Source organism: Pinus tabuliformis, chromosome 3_2 (assembly GCF_031772625.1).
Source record: "Pinus tabuliformis cultivar Carrire ecotype Pingquan chromosome 3_2, CPIR1, whole genome shotgun sequence".
Classification (NCBI taxonomy): domain Eukaryota; kingdom Viridiplantae; phylum Streptophyta; class Pinopsida; order Pinales; family Pinaceae; genus Pinus; species Pinus tabuliformis.
Genome location: NC_142302.1, coordinates 1,168,723,452 through 1,168,744,263, shown reverse-complemented (window position 1 = coordinate 1,168,744,263; position 20,812 = coordinate 1,168,723,452). Strand labels below are relative to the sequence as shown.

Below are 20,812 nucleotides of genomic sequence, written 5' to 3'. Positions count from 1 at the left end.
AATATGGCTTGAAGTATGTTGAAGGAGAAGCATCTACCAAATGAATATTGGGGAGAAGCAGTAGCTTGTGTTGTTTATATTCTTAACAGAAGTCCAAATAAGAGCGTGAAGGATCGAGTTCCCGAAGAAGCATGGAATGGTAAGAGTTGTCATATATCTCATTTAAGAATTTTTGGTTGCGTTTCTTATGCACATGTTCCTAAAGAATTGAGAAAGAAGTTAGATGATAGAAGTGAGAAATGTATATTTATTGGATATAGTGACGAGTCTAAAGCATATAGACTTTATAATCCCATCACCAAGAAATATATTATTAGTAGAGATGTTGAGTTCAAGGAAGAAGAAGCTTGGGATGGAAGCATAGATAAATCTGTTGCAGAGACAACTATATTATCTCATGGATATGATAATGAAGATGAGCAAGAAGCACAGGGTGGACAACCAATTCCATATACACCTACTCCAAGCACGCTAGTAAGCCAATCACCAAGAGTTAGTCCATTACAATTCAGAACACCGAGAAATCATGAACATGGCGAACCATCAGGTTATGGTGGACAACAAACAACTGGATCAGAGGTAAGTCATGATTTTAATCCTAAAATAGCTACATTGAAGAATTAAAGGTCAGAAGGCTAGAAGTTTAAAGGAATTGTAGGAGAAGAATGATTAAATAGATCAAGTTTCAAATTTTGTACTACTTGCATATGATCTAGTAAATTTTGATGAAGCTGTGAAATAAAAAGCTTGGATAAAAGCCATGGATGAAGAAATTGATGCTATACAAAGAAATAATACTCAGGAACTTGTAAATTTTCCTGAAGGTAAAAATACTATAGGTGTTAAATGGATTTACAAAACTAAAGTGAATGCTGAAGGTGAAATTGAAAAGCATAAAGCAAGACTTGTAGCTTAGGGGTTTAGTCAACAACCTGGTATTGATTATAATGAAACTTTTGCACCTGTAGCTAGACTTGACACAATGAGAATGGTATTAGCTATAGCTGCACAAAATAAATGGAAAATATATGAGATGGATGTTAAGTCTGCATTTTTAAATGGTTTTCTAGAAGAAGAGGTTTATGTGAAACAACCTCGTGGATATGAAATTGATGGTCAAGAAGATAAAGTTTACAAATTAAAGAAAGCATTATATGGATTGAAACAAGCACCCCAAGTATGGTATAGTAGAATTGATGAATATCTGAACACCAATGGATTCATCAGGAGTCCAAGTGAGCCAAATTTGTATACAAAAGTAAACGAGAATGGTAAAATTTTGATTGTGTGCTTATATGTTGATGATTTTATTTTCACTAGAGATCTCTCAATATATGATTTTAAGATGAACATGAAAAGAGAATTTGATATGACTGATTTAGGCCTAATGAAATATTTTCTTGGTATTGAAGTAACTCAATCTGAAGATGGTATTTTCATTTTTCAATCTAAGTATGCAAAGGATATATTGAAAAGGTTCAGGATGCAAAATTGCAATCCAACTGTAACCCCAATTTCAATTGGTACAAAACTTAGTAAGGATGATCATGGTTCAGATATTGATCCAACCTTGTTTAAACAATTGGTTGGAAGTCTTATGTATTTGACTGCAACAAGGCCCGATATAATGTTTGGTGTAAGTTTAATTTCTAGATTCATGGAGTCTCCAAAGAGTACCCATTGGCTAGTTGGAAAAAGGATTTTAAGATATGTTGCTGGAACAAGAAATTATGGTATCCTATATGCATCTGATTTAGATTTTAAACTAACTGGATATACAGATAGTGATTTTGCAGGCAATATTGATGACATGAGGAGCACATCTGGGTATGTGTTCAGTTTTGGTTCAGGTGTAGTTTCATGGGCATTAGTGAAGAAATCCATTGTGACTCTATCATCAACTGAAACAGAGTATGTTGCAGCCACAACAACAGCATGCCAAAATGTTTGGATGAGAAGAATTTTGAAAGAGTTGTTGCATGAACAGAGAGATCCCACTCATATTTTTCTGTGACAACAAATCTGCTATTGCATTATCAATAAATCATGTTTTCCATAAGAAGAGTAAACATATTGATACGAGGTATCATTTCATTCGAGAATTAGTAAGCAATAATGAAATATGTATGGAGTTCTGCAGATTAGAAGACCAGTTTGCAGACATATTTACAAAACCATTGGGAAAGGAACTCTTCAAAAATCACAGGGAAAACATAGGGGTATGCATGAAGTAACGACATTTTGATGTAATAGCAAAGTTTTGTTTTTTTTGTTTTGTGAAATAATTAAGGGGGGGAGGGAATGTAAAAATAATTATTTCATAATAGCCACTGCCTTGGCTCTTCTTGCCACCGCCTTGGCTCTTCATTCTTTCGGAGGTTAGCACCGCCTCACTGCTTGCAGAACGAAAGGGCAGCACCGCCTTGGAAATGAATATTTTAATTGTTGTAACTGACATTAATTTTGGTATAAATACATATGCTTAGCCAAGGAAGAGAATTCACTCTCGATTTTTGGTTGTGTAATTTCTTTGATTCTGTAATCAAGCAGCTATAGCTGTTGTTATTTGAATTTATGTATTTCTGTTTCTTTCACATATGTATTATACTCATTTGTTTCTTTCCTATTTTTTACCTCAATTTTAATGTATTTTTGAATTTAACTATGTTATAAATGTTCTTCCACAAGTTGTGGAATCCGTTAAGAGTGGATTTCATATAATTAAGGTTCGTGTAACAACCATTTTTCATAACACCAAGTGTATGTAACCATAACTATATACAATATAGATGTATGTGAATCTATGTGGAAACAAATTGATGACTGGCCTGAATGGAGGGACATATGGATCCAAAGTTTTTAGGGGAGGGTTGTTGAGTGCGGGTTCGTTTTCCTATAGTGGGCAGTGAGCAGGCCATATCAACCACCCTTAATTGTCATGACTACCTAACCAAAAACTAGCTTGCACTGAGAAGCATTGAAGCCAGAGTGGGAAACCTGAGTGGAGGATGCTACCCGCACCTTTTCCTTTCCTCATGGAACATGGCAAAGGCAAAAAGGAGGATGCAGACCAAAATTACGGGGGTTGTGAAGGAAAAAAAAAACATTAGTATTCTGGAAGTTGTTTTGAGAAGGAAAAATTATTAAGTATGCAGAGGAGGCACAAAACGATTGGCACAAAATCTTGCTACATAGAGAGAATGCAAAGTGCCAGAAATCATGGAACAAGGGAGTTCCTAATGAAGACATTAGAGAGGAAATTTGATTCAAAGATACCAGTGTAGAGAAGGAGAAGATGGGCAAAAATTGAATCGTGTTCTTTGTGAATAGGGAGGGTGTTCTTTGTGACTATGTTGAGGCCACTAGATAATAGGTCTAAGCTTGATTAATAAATGAGGATCTTAGTGGAGGATTGGATCACTATGCTGCTTGTTGTAATGTTATAAAACCACATGGTGTTTGTTTCCTAGTTGTTAAACCACTATGATAGGGAAATATGGGTCACTATGGTGATTCCCATGAGACTATGAAACCACGTAAACAATGGATTGTAGACCCATGCGTTGTAGAAATAACTTGAAATTTGCAGCTGCTTATGAATTTAGACTAAAATCAATAGACACAAATTTATTCTACTAAATTTTATGAAAGGAAAACTAACAATAGAAACATATGCACTCATTCAATCACAATGAACACAATTTTTTTTTACTGGGGAACCCAACTGGGAAAAGCCCCTCCTCTATTTGTATTATATCATACGAGAACAATGATCTATTGAAATGACTGCTTCAATGCTTGAATCTCAATCTACAATGCAATGCTGATCTCCTCCTAAGTCTGCTCTAGCCAATACTTAGCCAAAAAATGCCTCATAACTCCTCCTATTTCCTTGCACAATTCTTGCTCCTAAATAATAGGGAAGCTCCTATTTCCTTGCACAATACTTGAGGAAATTAGCTCACTTGTTGCATGCAAACATTGTACATTGTTGGCTTGTTGGGGCCTGAACTAGGTTCAGAGGTGATTTAGCCAAACAAATCCCGGTACTACTAGCCCTTTCAGCAATAGTACATGGAGCGCGGACTGAGGTCTCACCCGAAGTAGTATGGGAGGGTGCTAGAACCAGGTTTCTGCACCCTGGAGATTTCTGATGAGTTCAAGTGGTCCACGGTTCGACCTTGCGTGCAAGTCCCTTCGTGCACTTTTCCATCCCTCACAGCCTGAGGTATTGCCCTCACGCAGCCCTACTCAAGGGCTGAACATTGCGCTTCTGCATTATTACCCAAGACTTTACTGATATTCTAATGTTAGTTTATTATCTTAGCCTACTTGCATACTTTAAGTTATACTTAACAATATAAACCATTTATACAGGTGCACGCAGTAAATAAATAGTATATTTTCAAATTATATCAAACATGTATTAACCCAAGAACAGATGTGCAGAATTATGATAAAACTTCTCTTTATTAATTTATTCTTTGATTACAAACTCGAATCTTCCCTGCGCACTCAACTGCAGGGGTCCGCATACTCAGCTGCAGACTACTAGGCCTCTGCGCACTCAGCTGCAGAGCCTTCTCCTACCCTACGACCCAAAGATACACTTTACACTTAGTCACTTAGACTCTTGCTTCTCTACTTTCTCTCTATCTTTTACACTTAGAGCCTCGCTCTATTTATACAATCCCATGGTCAGTGGACCATGGGTAGGTCGACATTACATTACAAAACTAGGGCAAACCACCCTGTGGCTCTAACATACTTCCGCGTCCACAATTCGTGGAGCTTTGCAACACAATTCGATCAAAACTTTGGCTTTGAGCCCCAAAACATGCATTGGGGGGATTCGATGCCCAACAAGCCCCCAATACAAACATCGTGACTCACCCTTGAGTCACTCAGTCGGTGCGTCAATCTTTGCATGGAGTCCCTCTAACTATTCTTGAACTGTGCGGAGATTAGCAGTGCACTGAGTTGTTGCTTGCTGGATCTACTGCATGCTCTGTTCCGAGACCTTTGTGTCTAGGGTGCTTCTCTGCATCAATGTGTGCATCCCCTATATGTTCGCGAGCTTGCCTTCAATATCTGCCGTGATGGTGAAGGCCTCGTTGATCAAAGGCTAGATGCGCGCTTTGAGAACTACCTCCTTGTGTCGCGCCGCATCCACCTGCTCCTTCAGTGCTTTAGCCTACTACATCCTCGCAAGTCGTTGGGTGAGGACCACTGTCTGCGTAGTTCCTTGGACACTGTCATATTTTTGTTGGATTCTCATGCCTTTGTCTCTAAGTGCTAGATGTTGGGGTCCTCCTGCAGAGTTGTGAGGAACTCAAGTGATTCTTCCAACATGTTGGTGTAGTCTCGCACTGCACCTCCAATTTCCTCCAATCTCACTGTGATAACGCTAACGTGTTGTTCTCTAACTTCTAGGGGAGTGGATGGCTACGCTTGTAATTGCAGCTCAGCGATCTGAAGATTTATCTCTAGCTGAACCTTTGTCATTTCTTCCTTGGCCTCACGGAATCTTGTTGCTAACCTGTGGTTTCGCACCTCTGCCAGTAGATCTACTGGGATGGCCAGCTCTGGGATGCTGCAGCAAGCATCGCCTATCACTTGCACCAACTGTTGATTTTCCGACACCAATTCAACGCACTACACGATGATTTATTCCATGTTTATCTTTTGCTCGCTAAGGACTTGGAGCACCTGGCTCTCCCTAGCACGCAGCTGTGTTGTTATCCCATCCTGTAATAGATATAATGTCTCGCGTGGAAGGGCAGCGAGATTAACCCCGAGACCTTTCATCGTGCTAACTGATAGCCTTTCATCCTCATTTGATGCCACTAGATCCCCTTCTAGCGACACGATTGTGTTCGTCATCCGTGCGTGCAACATCTACTCTGCTGCCATGGATCCAACTATGAGGTTGGTTGAAAGGGTACCAACCTGAGGGGGGTGCACCTGTAAGTCCTGCAACTATACTCTGAGGGCCCCCAACACAGTCTGGTGCTCCTACATGAAATCATGAAGAGCCTCATTGGTGGCATCGCGTACCATCTCGCCGATGTCATGCTGATCATCCTCGGTCAGGGTGATCGGGTCAATGGACAATTCTGAGGCCTTGAACTTCTTCCGCGGCCCTGCCCGCTCCATTGGGTGTTGTCGCTTCAGCTGGGTGGACGCAGTCCGTGGGTCCACGCATCCTTCTTCTGTTTCTTCCTCCTCTGCCTCCTGCCCTTGCAAAGGCATTGCTTAGCCCTCACCTGCCTTTGTGGTTGCTTCCTGTGCTGCTATTGTTGCTTCTGTGGCCTTTTTCTGCTCGGCAGCTTTCTGTGCCGCTTCCTGCGCTGCCCGCACCTCGACTGCTGCTATTTCGTTCCGCCTTTTCTTGACCAACTGTGCAATGTGAAACTTGGCATCATCTTTCTTGTTCTGCACTGTCGACCTCTAGAGTTTTGCAATGTTGGGGGTGCGCCATTCTGGAGGCCATGCCTCCAAGACAGTAAAAATGGCATCGTCAGTGGCTACAAAAGGTAGCTTCGTCCACTGCTTCGTCGGATCCTTGCATGCCCTGATAAAGATGTTGTGCATGTCTGCCTTGAATTCTACGAAACTCTGCAGATTGTTGTAAACCATGGGTGACAACCGCGGCTTACGGTTGATCCACATTCGGATGGTCATCTCCATGAGCACCCAGAAGATCTTGGTGTCGCGTATCCTTGTCGCGTCCTTCGTGGCCCAGAGCGAAGCGTACTTCGCAGCCTCCAGTAAATCTCTGTCAATTGTGGGGAATTGACTATCCTCTGGCAATTCCCCTGCTACGAGCACTATGGACAGCAATAGCCATGCATAGTGGAAGGTTTTACCCTGCTCCTAGGCTTTGTGACAATTCTCTAAGAATTATGTGCAGAGGAATTCGGACCAGTTAAACTAGACCCCCTCTGCGCACTGCTTGGCCAGTGCGACCACCGGCGTAGGTACCTCATCTGCGCGGCACTTTCGCATAACTTTGCCTGCCAGAATTTGGGTTGCCACATGTACCGCTTTGTCCTTGATGCTGGAGATGGCATAACCCCTCTTCTTCTTTTCCAGCTTGTACTTCGTCTTCATGGCCTCCGCGAGGGCCAAATCACTGCCCTTTCCTTCTGATATGGTCGTGGGGTCCTTTCCTTTGTATGGAAGTCAGGAAACGAATCAAGTCTATCATGATGGGGATGGGCTCCTCCAGCCATAAATACCCATCATGCACCCGGCAGAGCAGCTGCCTGATGACGAAAACGGTTATTGGGGGGTGGTGGAAATGTGGCACTAAAGTAGGTTTAGCAACCCGGCCTTTTCCACACCGCGCAACCATTTCCGCGGCTCTAATGTTGTTACCACCCCTGTGGTGTGCTGCTTCATGAGGTTTCTAGTCTCCAAGTGGGGGAACTTCTTACGGTCAGTGAGGTCCCAATATTCAAATTTCATGGTCAACACGTAGCCCACATGTGTGCCTTCAAACGTAATGCCATCTGGGAGGAGTGGGGTCTGGGTCTTGTCCAGGTCCTTGGGGAATTTGGCCTTCCCTTTCCAAGAAGGGACATAGGCGGGTAGTTTTGTTGCAGAGTGCCTAGGCTGAGTATCCACCTCCATGCCTTCGTTTTCTTCCTCTATGATGATAAGGGCTTGCAAATCTTATTCTTCCTCATCTGTTTCTATCTTGACAACTTCCCCCTTCTCTTCCATCGAAAATTTGCTGTGTAGCGGGTTTGGTGGGGACACACGTACAGGAGCCATTGCTTGTTTATCCTTCTTGGGTCTTCGTGTACTTTTCGGATCTTTGCCATAATCCCGTCACCTTCTGGAACATCCTCCATAGTTAAGGCCTGCGCAACCTCGCTAAAAATTACCTCTTCTATCCCCATACCATCCTTAGTTGTTGTCATGGTGTCTGTGCTGCAGTCTGTCACTCACAAATTCAGGAGCTTAATCAATGCTTGGCTCACAATACTTAGGGCTCGCTCAATCGCTCAATTCACAAATGACCAAGTGTTGTTTACTGGGCAGCCCTTTGTATTTTATAACACTTTTTGAATTCGAATTCGATCGTTCCCCCCAATTCCGGTTCATTAATGCTCCCTTGGTGGCAGATTTTCCCAAATCTTGCCCATAAATCGCGTCTTAAATGCCTGCCGCCTGCTCCACTTGGCCTCAAGTCGAGCATCCCATCATGAATAGTGACTTAAACGATCACTTTCTGGCCAATCCGCATGACAGCGTAGCCCCCCATGTGCAATCATAGATCTTGTGCCTCTTTGCTTCTGCACATATCTCCAATATCACGCAGCACCCAGGCAGAATAGTTTATAGTCCCGCGCTCCCTTCCAACTGCCTGGAGCACTAAGACTATCCTTCCCTTGGCTAGTCAGGTGGTTGCACCACCCATGTAGAGTTCCATCCTATCCTCCATCATGGTTCTTGGAGAATCCCCACCTTTTATTGTTATGGTCGGCATCGCACACTTCACCATTTGCAACGCGCTACCCTGGTCACTATGCTTAGCAATATGCAGTCCAAGCCAAGGCATCAGACTAATCAATTCATGACGATAGTTCTCAAACTTGTTAGTATGATCGTATGCACCTTGCCTTACCATCCTAGTTTTTTCGGTGAGAAACTCTTCCTTTATCTCGTCCTCCAACTTCTTGACTTCCGCATCCACCAACGCACTTTTCTTTCATAACCGTATCCTATCTTCTTCAAGTTCTTGGAGTCTAAGGTTTCCCTGTTGGATTTCTTCCTCAAGTCCCATGCGTTCTGTTTCTTGTGGCTGTGTGATTTCTTCTTTCCAGGTTTTGTGAACCATCGTATCTATGGGTGCTACTGTGCATGGACTAGGCTTCACATATTTCATAAGGATCACAGCATTTGCTTCATACTTCAGCTTCCGAAGTGCCCACGCGGTCATGGTTTTTCACATGGTCCTATAAGCCCATAGAGCCGTTGGTACGTGTAGTCCCAGTCAGTGCGTTTCGTTCAATACTTCACATACTTTGTCAAAGGATTCCACGTGGAGAATCTTCGACACGCTTGGTCTTACCATACTTCTTGGTCGTCATTCGTGCCATCATCCTGCATCTTCCTGCTTGTTGATCGTGTTTCCTATCATGAGGATGGTGTGCATTCGTGTAGGTTGTGCATCATACGTCTGTACCCATTTGGAAAGGTGGGTGCATAGGTTGTTTCGTCCATCATACATGGGTTCCATTCGCATCGGAGGCTTCCCAAACTGCATGAGCATCATCCTTCTACATTTGCGCTAGTCCTAAAAATTTTGTTGGTGCGTACCCCATGACCTTGCGGGTGTAACGCTTAGTACCCATTTCAGAGCATCGAACTGTTGTTGTTCCGGCGCTTCTCTTTCAAACTTGTTCAAGAAATCATCCACCTCTGTCAACCCATCATACATAGGAAGATCTCTTACCTCTGTTGTCACGCAATGCAGTGACCTTATCATCATTTTGCAGTTGAGCGTGGTTACCTCGTGTAACCTATTCTACCATCGTTCTATTTCCTCATCTGAATCTGAGGTGTAGGAGTTTTTGCGCTCCCACGAAATCCTGCCATCCACTGTTGGATTCACCTAGTCCTGCTCTCATACAGCTATCTTGTAGATACAATCTAGATCGTCGTGGTTGTCGCAGTCGCGCACTGGCTCTGTGTAGCGTGATCCTTTCGTAGGGTCTAAAGGTACCACTATGCGTAGTGACTTTTTCTCAAAAATCATCTTGTGCTTCTTTAGATTTATCACTCCATTCATGTTAGTGGTCCAATCTATTCCTAGTAACGCGGGATAGGGATTGTCATCAACAATCTCTATCACTTTGAAATCTGCAAGCACGCTCACACCTTCGATATCTACCATTATTCCCTACAATATTCCCATTGATAGGATCTTTTTCTGGTTCACCATGAATAGGAGACCATTGCAATGCAGGCTTGCCCATGCGTTCCCATCTCTACTTTGGCAGGACATTCGCGTCCAATCCTAGATCCAAAATCACTTGATCCATTTCATATTCCCAGATATGCGCGGTCAACCTCATCTCTCTTCCCATTCGCGTTATGTGCTTCCCGAGCTTTCAGACTACGCGCGGTTCTCGTGATCTAGCACATCTAGTGATGAGTTCTTACAGCCCCTTCACCGCTTTGTTGTGGCACAGCAACTTCATGCATGTCTGCAGAAAGGTAGTGAGCATTAATGGCTCCATCTCTGGTTCCAGTTTGTCTTTACTACCTGAAGTGGAGGCCTCCATGAAGCTCTTCTTAGCTTCCATGAATGTCTCCTTAGCGCTCTCCAAATCAAATTTTGGTTCCTTCGTTGGAGCCTTGCAAACCCAGGCACTCTATTCAAGCTGCTTGCCTTTGTTATCTCCTATCATGATACCACTTCGGAGCACGATATTTACATTTAGGTCTTTCTCGTGTGGCTCAGACCTCATCATTTGTAGGTTCTCAGTCGGGGGAGGCTAGAGTGTTCCTTTATCACGCAACCTTGCTATCAGTGTGGGGCAGTCCTCCATCTCATGATCAAACTGGGTACAGTATAAGCACGATGGTTTCGTCAGATTTGTACAATCGCGAGAATAATTCCCTAACCCTCTGCAATTGTAACAAATTAGCTATTCGTGACCCCTTCCTGGCCCCATTCCACCTCGACCTGGTCTGCACCCCTGAAATCCAGTGCGCGCCATCCCTGCATTTTGATCGAGGGCTCCTGTTTCAGTCTGAACTCTGTAGGTAGGAGTTTGATCCATCATCATTTCTTAAACTTCTATAGGTATGCTCATTGTGGCCTACTGACCTGCAAAAATTACAGAACAACTGTTGGGACGTCTGCTTATACTTATGTAATAGATGGAAGTTATTTGTAGCATGCTTCCCTACTATATGACAAATCGTGCACCATAATGCAGGCACCGCGCTCGGTCCTACTTGTGCCTCTGGTCTTAATGGAATTGGCCCTCCTCCCACTAGGTAGTTTGCGAAAACTGGACAATGGTCCTTGTCATGTCCTTGGCCTTTGCACTTTATGCACCATACTTCCTCGCGTGCTTCTGGGCGAGTTGTCCTGTCTTGTTTCAAACTCTGCATCTCAAGACACAAGTTTTCAACTGTGTGTGGATCTGTTGGACTCCCAGGTTAGGATCTTGTATCGGGGTCTTGTGCAGTCTCATTGCGATCTCCAAGGCCTCGGCCTGAGTGGATAGCTTCTGCTGTGACAGTGCGGTCCTTAGATGCAGTGTTAGTGACACTACAAACCATGTGCGGTGTTGCCCATCTGTCAAGGTCATGTTGGCTTCATGAATCATACCCTTCAGTCTTTGATCCAGCTCCCAGGGGGTCTCGCTTGGAAGCATTGTGATTTCCTTAAATCTGATAATTGATTGTGTCTTTGATTTTGGCCTACTAAATTCCCTATTTAGCGCAACTTGGATATCCGCGATCCCTGTGTTTGGATTGTCATTGGAATGCTTAATATACCATGTCAGTGCACGATCCTACAAGGCACTGACCAACGTTGCTTTCTTTATATTGTCATCTATGACTCCCTGCGCTTCCCATACAGCCTTTACCACAAACCAAAATTGGTCTGGATCTTCATTCCCTACTCCTTTGAACACTGGTAATTTTATCGCACTTGCCATATTGAATTGTGGTGGTGGCAGAGGTGGTGTGGGCGAAGACGGGGGTGAAGATGGTGAGACTGGCGGTGGTGTAGGTGGAAGTGGTATGCACGGAATTCACTGCCTTATCAAACTGATCACACTTCTTGGTGAAACCTTCACGAGCTCTTCCTCGCTTTCTCACGGAGGTGAAATCAAGGGGCTAGTTTCTATCTCTGCGCTACCTTCATTTCGATAGATCCTCCCATTTTGTGTAGCCCCAAACATCAATTTATTCACATAACCTTCTTTTCACACAGTAGCATCTTAATCCAAGTGTTCAAAAATTTAACGTACTTACCTCGTTGTCCTTTGAGGAAGCGTCATTCTGCCTCACAGTAGCTGACTGAAGTATCTACCGCGAACTCTGTGATAAACCCTCCTATAATTCGGTCAATCCAATGGTCCACAACGTGCATGATTTTATCTTCCGATGCTTCTAGTTTGCACACCAGCTCTAGAGTCCACACAATAGGTTTGTCGAGCCTACACTTTCCCTGACTGTATGCTAACTTCATGATCCACTCATACAACTCAGAGGGGAAGGATGCAAAGAAAATTTCATGGATTTTCGTATATAAGTAGTGCTCTAAACACTCTTCCTTTGATACTCACGGATTCATGTTTTCCTGCACAGCAAACTCATGAATCTCCCTACCCAGCCACTCTTCAATTCCTTTATTTTTTGAATTACAGTGATTTTACATCAGACATCTCTTATGCAAATCCCGGTACCGGCAACAAAAATTTGTTGGCTTGTTGGGGCCTGACCCAGGTTCAAAGGTGATTTAGCCAAACAAATCCTAGTACCACTGGCCCTTTCGGCAACAGTTCGTAGAGTGCAGACTAAGGTCTCACCCGAAGTAGTATGGGAGGGTGCTAGAACCAGGTTTCCACACCCTAGAGATATTTGATGAGTTCTAGTGGTCTGCAGTTCGACCCTGTGCGCAGGTCTCTTCGCACACTTTCCCGTCCCTTGCAGTGTGAGGTACTACCCTTGCGCAGCCCTACTCAAGGGCTGAATGCTATGCTTCTATGTTATTACCCAAGACTTTACTGATATTCCAATGTTAGTTGATTATCTTAGCCTACTTGCATGCTTTAAGTTATAGTTAACAATATTAACCATTCATACAAGTGCACGCAATAAATAAATAGTATATTTGCAAATTATATCAAACATGTATTAACCCAATAACAGATGCATAGAATTATGATAAAACTTCTCTTTATTAATTTCTTCCTCGGTTACAGACTTGACTCCACCCTGCACACTCAGCTATAGGGGTCCGCACACTTAGTTGCAGACTACTAGGCCTATGCGCACTCAGCTGTAGAGCCTTCTCCTACCCTACAACCCAAAGATACACTTTACACTTAGTCACTTAGACTCTTGCTTCTCTACTTTTTCTCTATCTTTTACACTTAGAGTCTCGCTCTATTTATACAATCCCATGGTCTGCAGATCATGGGTAGGCCAACATTACATTACAAAACTAGGGCGAACAACCTTGTGACTCTAACATACTTCCACGCCTGCAGTTCGCGGAGCTTTACAACACAATTCGGTCAAAACTTGGGCTTTGAGCCCCAAAACATGCCTTTGGGGGATTCCATGCCCAACATACACTCACTAGTATACAATAATAATTACAATGTGCCTTTTTTCTCTGCAACTTCACTAGGCAATTTGAATTGCATGCATGACTAGGGCTATTTTTAGTCAATTGACTAGTTAACTGAGAGTTATTTGACTTTACAACAATTATAACTACTGAACTGAACTCATACTGACTTTATTCTAGACGAGAACTCAAATAACTGACTTTCACTAAAGATAACACCTCTATATAGCTATATCTTAGCCACCAACTTGCACACAACTCTACTTCTAGCCCGGAAACTCGAATTGACTGAATTAACTTACTGATTTGGCCATGTCACTCTTGCTAACTACCTTCCAACTTATCCTATTGAATGGAAATTAGAATTTCCTTATTTGACTAAGGCATAAGTCAAATGAAGCCTTTTGTTGCTAGAATTTAACACTCCCTCTTAGTAAGGAAAGGTTTCTGAACAACACCAATCCTACTCATGTCGAATTCAAACTTGCCTCTTGACAAATAATTTGTCAAGATGTTTGCATCCTACTCTTCTGTAGGAATGTACTGTAATATAACAATCCTCCTCTACACACAATCTCTTAGGTGATGGTACCTGATGTCTATATTCTTGGATCTATCATGAAACACTAGATTTTCAGATAGTTTTATACAATTTTGATTGTCATAGTGGATCAATGTAGGCTCCATCCCCTAACTAAAGAGACCAAACAGGATCTTCCTCATCCAATTAGCCTCACATGTTTCTTGACTAGCAGTCATATACTCAGGCTCTGCTGAGTCAAGTGCTACAGATCTCTGTTTCTTGCTATACCAAGAAATTGTTGTTGACCCAACTGTTAGCACTGAGGTGCAGTGTTGACTTTTTGAAGGTTAAAGGAAAGGTGTGGTCTGCTTCTTTGTTGTTAAAGAGGTCCCACATGGGCCATTATTCCCCTTCTTCTCTTACCTCTCTCACACTCTACCCATCCCATTTCCTGAATTCACTTTCATACCCCGACATAGCCCTTTTTATCCTTAGCTCCTAGTGTGAAAGCCCAATATACCCATAAAACCTTACCCCAATACCTTACGCGCCTATAGCACATTCCCCGAAGACATCCCATACCTTCAATACCTCCCTCCATCGTTGATCTCTTTCTGCCGATCCAATGGTCCATGTCCCATCCGATACACCAACATGCCCGATCATCTCCCACCATTAGATTACCCCCATCAGATCTAACAGTCAGCGCCCATATTGTGCAAACAACAAGCGTGACAGGTACCCACCAGATGAGGGTGGTTTTTCTTTTCCCTGCTGCCACGTATCATCCTGTGAATGGAATCGGGCGGGCTCTGACATTTACCACTTACCGCTCGATGCCCGCGCGATGAAAACCATTTACCACTAAAATCAAATAACCCCGCGCATTATCACTCACACATCTCTGCCGCCCGATAGTCGTCTGATCTGCCTCCCTAAAGATCCAACGGCCCAGACAGGTCCCGCTCCCACCATGACCGCTAGCCTCCACAACACGATCTCCACTGCACACCTCCCTTGATCCAATGGCCACCACCTGCAATCATTCACGACCGTTAATCTGCGCATGCACTCCATACCCACATCCTGTCTGTTACCCGAAGGAGAAGATGGTTGACTCTGTCAGGCTAGCAATAATCTGACCATGAAACTAAATTAAAAGAAGAGCATGGCCGAAGGATAAAAGGACACAGCACGACTTAGCAACCGAATTAAACATTCATGGAACTCCACTGCCATGAATCAATCTGACCACCTAAAGGACAGCAAAGTACCAGAACCGATCAGGTTTTCATAGTGAAGAAACTAACTACGTTCAAAGATGCTATCAGACATTTAATGGTAGTTGGTGGTCAATTAAGACCCCTCCATCCCTAAAACAACTAAGAGCCATTGCTATGATAGATTATAAATAGCCAGAAGAAAGATGTAACCATGGTTGGAAATTGTGTTTTCGGTTCAACTTCTGGAGACTGTAGATACTCTGTAACTTGCAACGTCTCATCTTCATTTTCAGAAATGCAAGCTTCTTTGGTTGTTAATTTCTCAATGCCCATTTCTTCTCTGTTCTAAGCTTGTGCCTGATGTGTCGTATTCATGATTTCTTCTAAAGTGTAGAACTAGATAATTATCATCTTATCACTGGATTAGACAATTGAATTCATCAGTGAGTGGGTCACTCAGGTTTTTGCTGTATCTAATGCAAGATAACTGTCATCTTATCTCTGCATTGATAGATTATATTTTCAAGCTTCTCAACTAGTTACAGCTGTCCATCATCATTCTGTATGAATTTGGTGGTGTGGTTAGCATTCTTTGCCTATTCACCTTATTTCCAAATTGTTGAGCATTGGTGGTCTAAAGCCTTGTAGTCTAAGGGTGTTCATGCATTTCTGGAGTAAAAACAGAGTAGAAGTGTTTATCTGGCTTGAACCAAACCATCACCCATCCCAATAAGTTCCTAGAACCATATTGAAAATTATATGTTACTAGGCATCTCCAAGCTACAACCTAGGAGAGTTTCTTGGAGCTCTAACATAATTTGCGTCGTTGTCGGGGAGAGGAGATTGAAGCTCAGCTTCCCTGGGAGAACGATACAGATCCAATTTTGATGATAGACAAAGTCTGGACACTTTTTTAGTTGTAATCATTTATTTGGCGACTCTACTGGAGGCTGAACCTCTTGGTGACTCCACATCACAGTTCTGGCTCAGTTTGTGAAGCACACTCAGAGAAATCCTCGTAAATCACCAGCTGACCCAGTACCTGACCCTGAGAAGATTATCAAGCAAAGAAAGAAATCACAAAATGGAGCATCAGGATCAGGTAAACCTAAACAATCTTATGTATCTCTGCAAGAAAGGCTTGTAACAGAGTACATACATATTGAGAATATAGCCTCTAGTACTAGCAGTGAAGAAATTTTTTTAGAGATTCGTAAAGCTCCTTATTCTTTAGGTTCCCCTTTGGATTTTAGCCCAAGGGAAGCCCCCCCTCCTGTCCATCATATTCCTTTAACCCTGTCAGTCATTTCTCAACTCCCTACCTTTCAGGATGCCAGCACTCTTCAATCCACCACAGTCATGGCAGGCCCACAAGCGCCCACCAAAATGGTAAGAATCATAGCTGCTAGGTATTGGCCCTTGGTATTGCCTACTCCTTTGAATTCCATGCCTGTAGGATAATATCAGAAGTACATGCCTAAATTCACTGGGACAAAAGGAGTCACCGCAAAAGAACATCTTGAGTCATTCAATAGCTATGCCGATAACCTAGATATCAGTGAAGATGATGCTTGGATGAGAGTATTTGTCCAAAGCTTAGATGGAGAGGCTAGAAAATGGTTCAGAGAATTAACCCCTAGGTCTATAACAGACATTGAGGCCTTAGATGATGTGTTCCTAAAACATTGGGGGGATAAGAAAGACCTTCTCTATTATCATACTAAGTTTGACAACCTAAAAGGGGAAAATGGGGAGTCATTGTCTGATTTCAATAAAAGGTTCAACCGCATGTACATCAAGATCCCAGCTAAAGTGAAACCTATCCCCACCTCTGCCAAACTCACCTATGCCAATGCCTTTGATTTTGACTTCTTCCTGCTATTGAGAGAAAGAAGATGTGCTTCTCTAGCTGAGATGCAAGATGCAGCCTTGGAGGTAGAATCTAATATCATGGCTGCAGAGAAACTCAAAGGACATGCTGATCGAAGGAGACAGAGGGGTGAATCTTCTTCATCTTCAGACCCCAAAATAGAAAAAATGACCAAGATGATAGAGTCATTGGCCTCTGAAATCTCCAAGCTGAAGGTTGAGTAACATCCAGGGAAAGGAAAGGTTCCTAATACATTTGCTCCTAGAAATCCAAATCCAGACAGAAGAGAAAACGAGCAGTTGCAGATCATGCAAAGGGGAAAAGAGGCCAACGAAGAATAGAAGGTGAAGACTCCTTTCTAGAATGTAGTCATGGAGGAGGAGTAGTTTGATGAAGAGGATGAGATCCACTGCATGGAAGACAAAGGCAGTTTTTCCTTTTCACATTAGCTACCTATGAAGAGTCATGCTGAAGGAACAGACCAGCTAGGAGTGGGACAGTGGAGCTGTTCTACAAACTGAAAATCAGTAGAGATATAACCTGAGGTTAGGGATGAGTAATGGCAAAGAAACCCATGTCCAAAGAGTTGTTGTTCCTACAGAGCAGCAAGTTAACAAGCAAAAGCGACCAGCAGCCGATCCCAACATCCTCAAAGCACCAACTTAAGAGGTAAGAGGCCTTGACAAGTTCCCTTCCCTTTTCAGTTTTGAATCAGAAGTCCAAAAGTTGAAAATATATGTACCTCTGATAGAACTAGTAAAGAATGAGGTCTTTAAGAAACCCATCCTTGATGCCCTTGAGCTCAAAGCCACACAAGCATCAAATGACTATGTCAATTTGCAAGATGACAAACCTGCAGTGGTGCTTAGCCCAATGACTGAACCTGCTAATGACAATTCCCCATCATTTTATGTCTCCTTGACCATTCATGACAAAATCTTTCACAATTTCTTACTGGACACAGGCGCCAGTCATAATATAATGCCCAAGGCTGTCATGGATGAGTTAGGCCTTGATATCACTAGACCTTATTATGACTTGTTCTCTTTTGATTCTAGAAAGGTGAAATGTCTAGGGTTAATCAAAGACTTGGCTATCACCTTATCTCAGCTGCCCATGAAGAGAATGATGATGGATATTGTAGTAGTAGATGTCCCCCCTAAGTTTGGCATGCTACTTTCTAGAGGATGGATGAAGAGGTTGGGTGGGACATTGCAAAATGACCTGTCCTATGCCACTGTCCCAGTTTTTGGGGGAGAAAGCAAGAGGTTGTACAGGGAAGCCCAACTGGCATTTATCATTAGTCATGAAAAGAATCCCACTAATCATCCCATATATGTTATGGAAACTGATTTTGGAGCATGTATTCTCCAAATTGAAGAACCCCAGTTGGCCTCAGTGATGCTCAAGAAACCAGTATGCTAGGTCATGGAGAAGGAAGGGCCATAGATTTGGAATATGTTCTTTGATGGAGCTTGCTCTAGGGAGACTACAGGAGCAGGTGTAGTGCTGGTACCCCCAACAAGGGAATGCATACATCTGTCTTTCAAGCTCACTTTTTAGGTCACAAATAATATAGCAGAGTATGAGGCTTTGATATTGGGCTTAAATGTTGCTAAAGAAATGGGAATCAGAGACATAAAGGTGTTTGGAGATGCCGATCTAATCATTCAACAAGTAAACAAAACATTCCAAGCAAAGCACCCCAGGCTGAAAGCGTATAGAGATGAGGTATGGAGGCTCAAAGATTCTTTTAGTAGCTTTTGTATCTCATACATTCCTAGAGTAAAAAATTAGCTTGTTGATTCCCTTGCTATGTCTACTAGCATGTTCATCCCTCCCATGCCCCCTAAATTGGCTTATGAAGTTCAATTAAAATATAGACCATCTCTGCTTGATAATGTCAAATACTGGAAAGTTTTTGAGGATGATGATGAAGTCAATAGGTTTCTGTAAGTCATTGATGAATTCTCTGAAATGCAAATTGATCAAGAAAATGCAGCCATGGAAGAATGTCACTAGTCTTAGCTAAGAAACAAAATTGGCCAAGACGACATTGTACAATTGCCTAGTAACCACATACCTAAAGGGGTGGTGCCTCTAGAGAAGCTGTTTGACCATAATGATGTACCCTATAAGACTGCCCAAAAAGAAAATAAACCTACAGTCCACAGGCATAACATAGGAAGCCCAGATCATCCAAAGTATATAAATCTGTCCACCCACTTGTCTACTTCCCAAAGTTCTGAATACTGCACCCTGATGAAGAAATTTGCTGATGTCTTTGCCTGGGAATACAGTGACCTTAAGACTTATGACAAAAACATCATCTAGCATAAGATCCCACTAGAGAAAGACACCATCCCTTTCAAGCAGAAGCTGAGACCCATAAACCCTCTGCTACTTCCTTTGATTGAAAAAGAAATTAAGAAATTGTTGGCTACCAAGATCATAGTTCCCCTGAGGTATTCGAAGTGGGTAGCCAACCTGGTAGTTGTGAGGAAGAAAAGTGGGGAAATCAAGCTCTGTGTTGACTTTAGGAACCTGAACAAATGCTCTAAGAAAGACAACTATCCCCTGCCCAAGATGGAACATTTGCTGCAAAAGGTTTCAGGGGCTAGAGTCATGTCTTTCTTGGATGGATTTTCAGGGTACAACCAAGTTGTTGTGCATCCAGAGGACCAAGAAAAGACTGCCTTCACCACTCCTTGGGGCACTTTTATGTACTCCAAGATGCCCTTTGGACTGATGAATGTTGGGGCCACCTTTCAGAGGGCCATGGATATAGCTTTTGTAGGAGAGAAGGACAAGTTTGTCCTTATCTACCTTGATGATATAATAGTTTACTCCAGTAGTCATCAGGATCATTTGCAGCATTTGGGGAAAGTGTTTCTGAAGTGCAGAAAATTTGGGATTTTAGTAAATCCCAAGAAGTCACAGTTTGCTCTAGAAGAAGGCAAGCTCTTAGGACATATTGTTTTTGCTGCAGGTGTCAGGATTGATCCAGAAAGAGTTAAAGCAATAGAGACGTTGTCCATCCCAAGATCGAAAAAGGACATTCAATCCTTTTTGGGCAAGATCAACTTTGTAAGGAGGTTTATTCCCAATTTTGCAGAACTAGTGAAACATATCACCTCCATGCTGAAAAAGGGATCAGAGATTAAATGGACCAATGTAGCAAGAAAATATTTTGAGGCCATCAAAAGAGCTATTATGGAAGCCCCCACTCTAATCAGCCCGGACTATAACAAGGAGTTCCATATCTTCCCTTTTTCTTCCTGTGACACCCTTGTAGCAGTCTTGTTGTAGAAGGATGATCAAGTTACAGAGCACCTAGTGTCCTTTTTCAGCAAAACTTTAAGGGATGCTGAATTAAGATATGACATAATTGAAAAGCAGGCTTATGCTCTTATTAAGTCTTTAAAGGCATTCTGAATCTACATTCTGCACTCCCAGGTGATTGCTTATGTACCCTTTGCCTCGGTAAAGGATGTCCTATCATAGTCAGATGTTGATGGAAGAAGGGCTAAATGGATGGCAAAGCTCATTGAGTTCAATATAGAATTAAAGCCCACCAAGCTTGTCAAAGGCCAGGGCCTGGCTAAGCTTATGGTTGAAGAAAATTGCAGTCTGTTGGACATAAATTGCATAGGTGCAGATTCGGAGGTTGAACAAGTAGAGGAGGCAACAAAAGAACGAAGTCAGAGCCAGCGATTGGATGAGAACTTGGCTACTTGTGAATGGTATTCTAGTTTAGCTCATTTCTTGTCGAAACTAGTTCCCTTAGGCCTCAGCTTAAGTCATTCCAGGACCATCAAGCTCAGAGCAACCAAGTTTTGTATTGATAAGAACCAGCTTTATTG

General features: G+C 42.7%; 1 protein-coding gene across 1 annotated transcript in view; it reads left to right on the top strand.

Annotated features, from left to right (window-relative positions):
- Positions 1-760: 760 nt before the first annotated feature.
- The window catches only part of LOC149184870 (uncharacterized), a 91,844-nt gene continuing 71,792 nt past the window's right edge, over positions 761-20,812 (top strand). The window contains exons 1-3 of the mRNA XM_089415466.1: positions 761-878; positions 1,782-1,911; positions 2,141-2,219. Of these exons, the coding sequence (XP_089271592.1) occupies positions 761-878; positions 1,782-1,911; positions 2,141-2,219 (327 nt within the window). The remainder of the gene's footprint in view (positions 879-1,781; positions 1,912-2,140; positions 2,220-20,812) is intronic.